The 10493-nt window shown below is 61.6% G+C and overlaps 1 protein-coding gene across 2 annotated transcripts in view; it reads right to left on the bottom strand.

Annotated features, from left to right (window-relative positions):
• TEX264 (testis expressed 264, ER-phagy receptor) overlaps positions 1–10493 on the bottom strand; it is a 27018-nt gene that overhangs the window by 14681 nt on the left and 1844 nt on the right. For both annotated transcript variants that reach the window (XM_045297575.1, XM_004715191.2), the window contains exon 2: positions 3018–3239. In XM_045297575.1, coding sequence (XP_045153510.1) covers positions 3018–3239 — 222 coding nt within the window. The remainder of the gene's footprint in view (positions 1–3017; positions 3240–10493) is intronic.

The following is a 10493-nucleotide window of genomic DNA, read 5'->3' as shown; positions in this document are numbered from 1 at the left end:
GGTGGTGGTGGAGGTGGTGGTGGTGTGTATGGGGAAAACGTGAGCATGGAGTGTGTGGTTGGAGTCCAAGACTCACAATGTCCCTCCTTCCCACTGCTCCAGACAGACACTGTCACTGTGCTCAGGGCACAAGTCCCCAGGCCTGCCCTGAGCCCCGGTCCGCCCCACAAGCCCGGAACCTCCCCTGGACACTCCTGAAGACTGGTGCCAGCTTGAGGGGAGTTCTGAGACCTCTGCCCATGGCTCTGGGCTGACACCTGGGTCTCTCCTTCCTGTGGTCATAACAGTCCCTGCCCCTGCACTCAGTGGGGAGGCCTGACAGAGCAGGGCGATGAGCACACGGCACCAGGGCACCTTTGCCCACACCCTATCCAGAGGTGCGCTGCCTGGGCCCCTAGCCATTCCCACTGCGGCAGCTCAGTCTGCCGGGTGGGGTGAGCTGCCCAGTGCCAGGGGCTGCCTTGCAGATCACAGAGCTGGGATCCAGCCCCTCTTCCCAAGATGGCCACGCAGATTTCTCTTTGGGCTCTCGAAGCGACACGCCAGGCCTCTGTTGTCCCATGACGTCCATTCTGTTCCACTGTAAGCACACCTGTAACCACCAGGGCATCACCTGCTCGCTGAGGCCCATCACCCTCCTCCTGGCCCCAACCTCTGGGCGGGCGAGGCAGCACAGCCAGGCCTTCCTCACCCTCCTCCTGGCAGCAGGGCTCCTGGTCTCCCTCCTGTCTCCTTTACAGAAAGCCAGCGGCTGCCATCATTCCTTTTGAAACCCCTCCACGGCTGCCCAGCCTCAGAACCAGAAAGAGGGAAGGGGGGTGGGGTGGGGGTGGTGCACCCCTCAGCTAACAGCAGCCAGCTGTCTGTCAAGGCTGGGAGAGTCAGAAGCTCCCAGCGCCTCATTAGTCTCAGCCCTTCTCTGACCCCTGGGCAGCGGGGAGGAGGGCGGGGGAGGAAGGAGCTGCGAACATACTGCCTTCACACTAACAATGACTCCTGGGCTGAAAGCCATGGGGCCAGCCGCTGTCACCAACATGCAGAGGCCAGCACACCGGGCCAGCTTGTTCCTCACTGTACCTGGCTGCATGCCCCACAGCACAAGATAAGACTCAACCCTGGGGCGCAGGGGACCCTCCCGGCAACAAGCAGAGGGCCTGGGCCATCTTTCCACTTTGGGCAGCCTGCAGCCTCTCCCTCTCACTGCTGGTGGCCAAACCCATACCAGCACACCATGCCGCCTGCCTATCAGAGACGCCTGGGCTTCCTCACCCAGGGAGGAAAGGGGGTGGAGGCTCCCACAGGAGGGGAGGAGGGTGGAAGGGCTCCCATCAAAGAAGTGACGTCAAAACCAGGCAACTTGTGAAGCTGTCAGGGGCCAGGAAAATTGGACAAAGGTGTCTAAAAATAAACCCCTGGAGCCAGGAAAAGGCTTTGATGGCCGAGATGCTTGCTGCCACCCCCATGCCCGTGGTCTGCTCTGAGGCCTCTTCCCAGGGCCCTCTTCCAGACTGGCCGGACACGCAGGACGAGACAGCACAGCTCGGCAAGGCTCACCCTCAGGAGGAATGCTGAACGCCCGCCCACAGCTCTGAGACCTTCCTTCCTGGCCTCCCTCACCTCTGGCCCACTCACCTAGCATCTGTCTCCCTCTGCCTGCAGCCTCCAGCCCCCGGTAACCATGCCCTGCCCCACAGCTCCCCTCTGGCTGCTGCCCTTCAGCATGGCGGGCCTCTCCAGGCCCTGCCAGAACAACACTTCTTCTTTTATGCAAGGCCACCAGTCACAGCTGATGACCCCAAGACTCAGGGACTCATTCCTCACCCTGACCCCAAAGTCCTGCACCTCAGTCCCCAGGCCCTGTCTGGTTCCCCTTTCCATCAGGGCCAGACCTCTCCCACGTCTGCTGCTCCAAGTACAGTTTCTCCTCTTCCTGTTCCCTGCTCCTAGTGGCAGGGACCGCACGCTCTGTGCAGGTCATTGACTGCCTGCCCAGCCCCAGAGAGGCTCGGAGGCTCACGACAACCTCCCAGTTAAACACTACCCCTGTCTGCAAACACGGTCACCACACCTCGCCCAACTCCACTCTGCGGGGTCACTGTCGGCCCCCAGCCCCTATGAAGAGGCCTCTCATCAGGCAGCTCCACCGAGACCCACAGGGCTGGTGTGCACCCCAGGCCCCCTCCCCTCCCTCAACATGTCCCACAACGGCACACAGTCAAAAGCACCGCAGCATGCTGTGCAGACCCTCCAGACCTCTCCTCCCACCCTCAGTCCACCAGACCTGCCCCAACACTAAATCTACTCCGTCTGAATCTCTCTGACCACCACCAAGGCTCCGCTTAACAGCCTCCTAAGCTCCGGCCCAACCTGTGATCCAGGCCGAGACACAGCCTAGCTCATGGTGTACAGGCGTGGCCGCCGGTCCTCTCCATGGACACCCTGACCACTCTGTCCAAGCTGGACCCTGGCTTCTCACACCTGCAGCCTGCTCTTTTCCAGCACCTGCCTGCCTGCCTCCACCGCTGACTCCCAAGTCTCACACAACACATGGCTGAATGAATCAACAATGGCTGCCAAGTCCAAATTGGGGTCACTTCCCTGGGACCCCACTCTAGAGAGGGTTTTAGAGAAGGGGCTTTGTGGACGGCGAGCCCCATCGAATCACCTGTGGCTGGCACTCCCCCCCAGCCAAGCTGGGCTGCCAGTACTACAAACAGCCAGTCCGGCAAGGTATGGGGACAGAGCCAGCCGCCGCTGCCCACGCCTGGGCTCAGGGGGCGGCCCTGGCTCATGGAGCTTCTTCACCTGGGTGAAGCCCAGCAGGTGAGAGCTCTTCGGGCCTCCAGTGGGATGGGGACGTGTAAGCATGCCCACCCATCTGAGCACTCAGATGGTCTCAGGCTGAAGCCAGGGCAGCACTGACAAGCCAGTTTTCTGAGCCAGCACCCCAGGGAGCCCAGGGCTTGGGCCTCCCCAAACCACTACATCTCCCATCTACACAGCAGGCTTAAGGTTACCTTGATGTAGGCGTCCATGGCCGGGTAGACACGGCGGGTGGCCAGCCAGATGGACAGAGGAGTGGTGTAGGGGAAGGTAGCCGTCACCACGTGGCTGGGCGCTGGGAAGGAGAATACCTTGAAGCCAAACTTCTGGTAGAGGCGGATGAGCTCAGGGGAAGGCGATTCCTCGCCTTCGCTCAGGATGCTGCCCACTGCACAGCGGCACTTCTCAGGGGATACCTGGGGATGAGGGTGGGGAGCAGAGAACGGCTGTCAGAGGTGAGCAAAGAAGGTGGTCCCTACACTGCTTGCCCTGTGGCAGCTTGAATCTAGCAGAACCACCAGCTCTGACAGGCCACGCAGCCCCAGACACCAGAGCAGGCCATGTCCCTGCCTGGGGCCTCCTGCAGCCCATTCCTTCCTTCTTGCTTCAACAAGTGGGCCCAGGCCGGCTGCAGGCCTGCAGGGCGAGCCAGGAACCAGCCATCTCTGCCCTCCAGGAGCCCGGGAGAGGGAAGGCTCTGTGCAGAAACACAAGCCCAGGACAAGGGTCTTCCAGTCTCCCAATGCGACCCTCAGCCCATCAACGATAGGCAGGCTGATCCCAGGATGCGGATCGAGCCCCACTCTTGGCTCATTTCGATCCTAACTCCTGGAAGAGAGCAAGTCTCACGGGCAGAGGAAATGTGGCAGACAAAGAGTGGGCCCCAGCAGAAATGGAAGGCAGGGCACGGCAGCGAGCCCAGAGCTCTTCATGGAGGCAGAAGTGTGAGTGAGTGTGAGTGTGAGTGTGAGTGTGTGTGAGGATGCGTGGCCCCTGGCTGGGGGAGGGTGCTACAGGACGTGCTGGTCAGAACAAGAGTCACTGTGTAAGGACAGACACAGGCACACACACCTTCAAGCAGGCCAGACACCATCATCTGGGTCTGCACACTCCCTCTGCAGCCCGTGCCCAGTCGGCCCCACTCCCCAAGTGACTTCTTGGCTGACTGAGAGTTGATCCCCTCCCCAGATCTCACCCCTAGAATTCTGCTCCCCACTCTACTCCCCGGGATCCCAGAACCCCAGCCTGTGGGCCCTTAGGTGAGGACTAGGCCTACCCCAGGCTTAGAAGGTCCAGCACCCACCAACCACTCCAGGCACAAGGGAGCCCCGCTGCTTGGTCTCACTTCCTTCTTTGTCAGCTGTCCTGCACTTGTGTCTGCGTGAGCACTCAGGCTGGGCCCTGGTGCACCTGACCCTGAGCCCAGGAGACTGGCTCCCCACAGCCTCATGCTCTCACTCCTCTGTTTGAAGACCCCTTTCTCTCCTGCCACCTGTGCCCAAGGTCCTCCACATTGACACAGGTCACTCCCTCGGCCCCGCCTTCCCTGTCCCCAGTCACTGTCCCCTGGCCTCCCCTCAGTGCACCCAGCTGGGCCCTTTCCAAGGCACCAACAGCCTTCAAGTTGACACCACGAGGGTCCCCTACGCGTCCAGCTGTGCCCCCCGGCTTTCCAACGGCAGGTTTCCCCAGCAGCCCAAGCACCAGGTGGTGTTCCTGAGACGCCTCTGGTGGACACGCACACTGCCAGCCTTCTGGGGAGGTGAGCAGTGCATCCACATGCGCACCACCTGGGACCCCAGGCCTGCCAGTCTGAGAGGCCCTGCGGCCCCCACAGCAGTTGTGGTTCTAGTATCTGGAATCCAACGGCATCCGGTCTGGCGGGGGTCCGGTCCTTGATGTCCACTACCGAAGCACGGCTCAGTGAGCGGCTGTCCAGCAGCACTCAGCCTGGGGCCAGCAGGCCCTCTATCACCGTGGTGGTTACAGCTGAGGGTCCTCCCCACCCAAACCTCTGAATGCCGTTCCTCAGGCCTCTTTCTCTTTCAGACTAAACACCCTCTAAGGAGCCCTTCAGTGCCCTCCTCCCCCACCTGACTGTGCACATCCGTGGCCCTGCGTCACATCTACCTTACAGCAGCCTCTTCGCTCGGCCTCAAGACTCCTCCCACCCACCAGGCAAAGGGGACCGATACAGTACCACTTCTTGTCTCTAGATGGTGCAGCCGCCCCACTCTCGCCCATCATGAGACTTTGCCAGACCTGGGGTTGGCACAAGGTTCTAGCAGGTCTCTGGCCCACAGACCAAGGGGCAGGGCCTGTTGTCGAGGCCCCCTTCATGTCCCTGACCCTAGCCACCTGTGCCATCCAGAGTGATGTCCAACAGAGGATGGAAGAGCAAGTGGGCGGAAGGTCACCTAACCTCTCCTCTGCCTGCTTTGTCCGGCCAGGGTTTAGGGGCCAGTCTTTCCTGAGACCACTTCAGCAGTCCCCTTGGGGACACTTGCAATCTTTCACACTCCCACTCAGAACTTCTTCAAGATGAACATGAGCCCCAAGCCTGGCACGTCCTGGTGTGGCCCACACGGCACTGCCCAGATCTGTCCACACTCGCCTCACTCTTTCAGCAGCCCCGACCCCAGCGTGGAGCAGAACCCAGGTGGGCAGGTGCCCACGGAGCATCTGGGTGGCAGAGGGAGGGAGAGCTCCAGGCTGTGGACCAGCCTGCCTCCTCTCCCACCACACCCCCGCACAAGCCCACATGGAACTATTTGCAGCTCCCCACACATGCCAGTGCTCCCAGGGTTCCTGCTTTGCGTCAGCTACTTCCTCTGCCTGGAAGGTCCTTTTTCACCTTACTCCAGAGCTCCTTCTTCGCGGGAAAATCCTGCCTGTCAACTCAACCCTCCTCCTCTGAGCCTTCTGTTCCTCCCTGCCAGGAAACCCCTGCTCGCTCCCCCGTCCCCCCACCCCCGTGCCGATCCCAGAAGCCCTCAGGAAGGTGGCGGAGTGCTACACTGTCACGGACAGCTTTCCCACCACTTCCTCCCTTCCCAACACCAGGCCTCTTGACAGGAAGGTTCGGGGCTTCCAAGAATCCTACGCATGCCCAAAGTTCTTGGGGTATGCTCGGCAGAGGCTCGTGACGCACACATACACATGAGACCCGCATTGCAAGCAAACGTCTCCCCTCCACCTGGAGACAGGGAGGCTCCTGTCACCGCGGAGGAGCAACTACCAAGGAGGCAGGACTCTGGGGCACCTGGGAGCAGGGAAGGGTGGGGGACACAGTGCTGTGGCCCTATCACAGCTCCCTCCTCGTGGCCGGCGACTAAGAGGAGGTCCGGGAGATTATTCAGCAAGTCCATGCCAGGATGGAGCCGGTGGACAGCTGAATCCAGCCCTGGCAAGGAGACAGGACAAGCTCTAAGACAAACCAGAGTGGCAAGGGAGGGCTCCCAGGAAAACACAAGGCTGCCCGGGGTGGGGGGTGGGGCAGGGGGTGCTACTGAGGTTGCCAAGGCCCCAGAGGTGGAGGTGTCATGCTGAGACCCCACCCACTCTGGTCCTAAGCTACTCCTGTAAAGAGTTACTGTCGGAGGAACCAACAGGGGCAGTTTGACCCCGTCCTATAGGGTCACTACGGGCCAGCATCGACTTGCTGGCAGTGAAATCTCAGCCCTGGAGTGTCAGCCTAGGCCACCCGGCTCCCTTTCCTCGTGGAGAGTGATGGGTCTGGGCAGTCCCTGAACTGGAGCAGAATGAGCACCAAGAAAAATCCCCGCCGCCGGGGGAGGCAGGGCAGTGGCCAAACCCACTACCACTCTGGGTAAAAACAAGGCTATGCAGGAAGGAGGAGGGGGCATGCCAGACCCCAGAGTATCTCTTTCAGAGCTATGGGGCCCCGAGTCCCAGCACTGCAGACAGAGGAGGGTCTGCTTGGAATCCAAAGCTTTCAGGTGCGCGCTGGTCCTAAAGCCAGCCCTACTGCCCCCTCCCGAGAGGTCTCACAGTGCCCTCCAGTGTGAAGTCGCGTGAGACAGGGAACTAGGGAAGGGGAAATGGCATTGGCCAGCAGACATAGACCAAACCTAGCCCTTAGGGTCAGCAGAAAAGACCAGCCCCAGGCCCACAACCTACAAGGCCTGGCAGAGTCGAACAGCTATACCACCTGCTGGTGCCAGGCCCAAGAGCTGCCTTGACACCCTCCCCAAATGACCCACCCAGTCAGAGCTGCCATGGTGACAGGAAGATGAAGGTGTGCCTCGATCTCCACGGGTCCCCCCGGGCGAGGGAGCAGCTCTACCTGGCCCCTGTTGCTGGGCGGACACCAGGCCTCCTGTGTGCTGCAGGCCCACACCCCAGGCCGCTGGTGCCCAGACACTGGACTGCCAGAGTTGTACAACTGGGCCAGTGGATGAGACCAACGTTTGAGAATGCCAGCCAAACCTCACGGGTGGTCTGGGGCCTCTCTGCCACGCAGAAGTGTTTCAGGAACCTTCCTCTTCCCCCCAGAAGCACAACGCTAACAGCAACAGCCGGGCTGTCACCAACCGCTCCGTAAGGTGCCGGAGCCAGGCCACGCAGCACAGTGGGGTTAGAGGGAGGACGGGAACAGACGGCACAGCCTTGCCCACACCCGACTCAGGCCACTTGGGGGCTAGAGAACCGAGCCTTGCCTAGGGACACTGTGCAGGGCCCAGGAGACAGACTGTAGGAGGCTGAGCCGGGATGGGCGCAGAAGGTCAAGGTTCCCACAAGCCCCAGTGAGAGGTAGGGTTGGCTGTCTAGTGTGTTAACCACCTACCCTGTGCCAGGCAGGCACTGGGCTAGAGCTCAGTCACCACACCCAATGCCCTTCCCCACCCCACCCCCTTGCAAGAGCAGATCCAGTGGGCGGGGAGGCCCAGCTTGTCCAAATTTGTCCTACAAGGCAGGGCTGCTCCAGGTAAAGCTCAGCTCTCACCTAACAGCAAAATAACCCGAAGCAGACAAACCAGCCTAACAGAAAAAGCACCCACTGCCCTGGAGTGGAACCAGCTCACTGCCTCAAGGGCAGAGTGGAGCTGCTCTCTTGGGTCCTGGGCTGCACATCTTTAGGGATGCAGATGGCCTCCGCCTTCTCCTGGACAGGGGCTGGTGGGTGGACACTGCTAACCTTGGGATGTGCAACCCGATGCTTAACCTGCTGTGCCACCAGGATGCCTTCACAGAAAACAGGCAAAGGAGGAGATGAGGGAAGTATCAGCCCAGTCCTCACTTCTGCTCCTGTCAATGGCTCCCTTCCTGCTGGGAATCCTGTCCTCTTCCCTCCTGCTCAGCCTCCGTCTGGGCACAGACCAGGTGGCAGGGGGCCCTCTCCATACACACCGAGGGGGCAGGATGTGACGCAGGCCTAGGTCTGAACTCTCAGGTAAGCCTCACCCCCTGCAGACCAGGCAGGCCCAGGCCTAAACTCTCACTGGACTAAGGAGGAAAGAGGCCTTCAGTGGCAGCCTAGCTTTCTAAAGGCAGAAAAATCAAAAGGGTCCCCAGGCCTACCTACTCCCTGCCTGAGGCGGGTGCCCCTTCCTAAGCAGTGGCTGTAAGCCCAGAGCCAGGCCTGTCCCAGCCAGGTAAACAGAGCTGGCTGCCCGCCCTTGTTGCCTCTAATGCCAGGCTCCTGGAGAGGGCGGGCAGGCAGGTTGCTTAAGCCCCAAACAGAAGTGGGGGCAGTGCAGCAGAAGGTGGGGCAGGGCCCATGAGTGAGGTGACAGTAGCCTAGCCACTGGAAGCTGTCCCCAGAGCAGAGCTGTCCCCAGAGCAAGTGAGGAAGGAGCTGGGCCTCTTCCCCACTCCTTCCCAACCAGGCACCCAGAGGAACCGTGACTAGACAGGAATTAAAGTCACTCTGAGTCCCCAGCCTCCAGCCCAGAAACAGCCAGGGGAGATCAGTCTCCCCATCAAGTGGGCAAGGGCAGCTGCAGAACTGGACATGTGTGTGCACAGATCTGTGAGGAGAAGATGGTTCGTACCCCATGAAGGCTGGACCCAGGAGCAGGTATCACCTAGGAGCTGCTATCAGGGCCTGCCCGCTCCCTCCCACTCCACCCCTTCACCTGGGCCAGCCCCGCCAAGGCCCCCAGGGGTGAGGACAGACCCCCCTCCTGCCCCACAGGAGCTGCTTGCCCGCGGCTCTGAGACGAGGCTGATGACAGCCACAGCGCCGGCTACGGGCGAGCGAGTCCGCAGTCAGTCGCCCTCCTGCCTGTGGTGCCCGTCAGCTCCCGGAGTGGGGAGACCCTGGCCAGGCCAGGTGGGGCCTCAGCACGTCTTCCCCCTGGGACCAGCCTCCCCTCTACCTAGCTGAGGTCAGGTATGAGGTGTGGCTAGGGGGCTGTCGGCCATACCTCACCCAGGTGGCAGCACCCAAAACCAGGGGGTGACCTCTCTCACCTGGACGTTGCTACCTCACACAGAGCCTGGAGCGGCCTCACTTCCTCCCCACACTCAGGGAGGAGCAGCTCAGGCCACTGCTTGCTGGGCCGGAGTGGGGACAGGACACTCTCACAGGCCAGCCTACACCCTGTCCCCTCCCTCCGTGTGAGAACCTGAACTTGTAGTGCCCCACGCTGGGGTCACCACGCTTGGCTTCTCGGCCTACCCTAGAACCAGGAGGGGGCCTCTCCTTGGGCCATTCAGTGGCCCCTCACGCTGAGAGGCCCCAGGGCTGGCCCCTGGTCCCTGCAATGCCAGGGTCTCGCACAGCGGATGCTCTGACCATGGAAGGGGAACAGACAAGCGGGCGTGACTGTGTAAGGCTGGTTCTCACTCCTGACCTCATCGCCCCTGCCGTCCATCAGCAGAGGGCACCTGCAGCCTCCTCAGGGTGCGTGCCTCCTCGGGCCTCCATGGATCTCTGCCAGGTACAGAACATACTGCCAACCACGTGAGTGCATGAGGGCCCCAGCTTCTCGGAGCTGCCCCGGATGTGTGACACTGACCCAGCTCTGAACAGGAACACAGGTGTCTCCTGGCGTGACGCAGGACGGGGGCAGGGTCAGAGGGGTCACCATGTTCTCTTGGTCCATCCTCCTGCCAACAAGTCAGCCACCCCCAGGAGTTTGGCCTGGCCCTCAGCACACCCTGGGCTGGACCTTTCCCCACCTCCTTCTGCTGTCACTGCTACTGTGAAACCCCTGTCAGGGCCAGATGCTGGGGTGAATCCCTCACCCCTCGTGTCGCTTCGTGCCATCCTCGCCAGCGGCCACTGAGGTGGCCATTCCACCAACACTCTCCGGAGGGTCCACGTGCCTGGGTCACACAGCTGCACAGTGACAGGGGAACTGGAGCACAGACCCGTTCACCCCGGAGACTGACACCACGTCAGGCCGTGCTCATCCGACCCTGGACACTGAGGGCCCACCCATGGGACAGCGGCAGAGGCCAAGCCAGGAAGCCCTTGGGGACAGTGCCCAACTCCAGGACCTGCCTCCAGTCCAGACCCCAGGGTTGGTGTCCTGTCGCCTTGGCCTTCTCCCACCCTGGAATGAGCACCTCCAACCCAAGGGTGGGCGGCACGCTGCTTCCGGAGGAGGAAGACATGCCGACAGGAGAGAGGCCGCCACAGGGGCTCCCCGCCCTCCTGATGGGCCCTGGCAGAGGGATCCATCTCTGTGGGGCAGGGAACA

Source organism: Echinops telfairi, unplaced genomic scaffold (assembly GCF_000313985.2).
Source record: "Echinops telfairi isolate 266 unplaced genomic scaffold, ASM31398v2 ScPeMD7_7420;HRSCAF=8458, whole genome shotgun sequence".
Classification (NCBI taxonomy): domain Eukaryota; kingdom Metazoa; phylum Chordata; class Mammalia; order Afrosoricida; family Tenrecidae; genus Echinops; species Echinops telfairi.
This window is presented reverse-complemented; position numbering and strand designations above follow the sequence as displayed.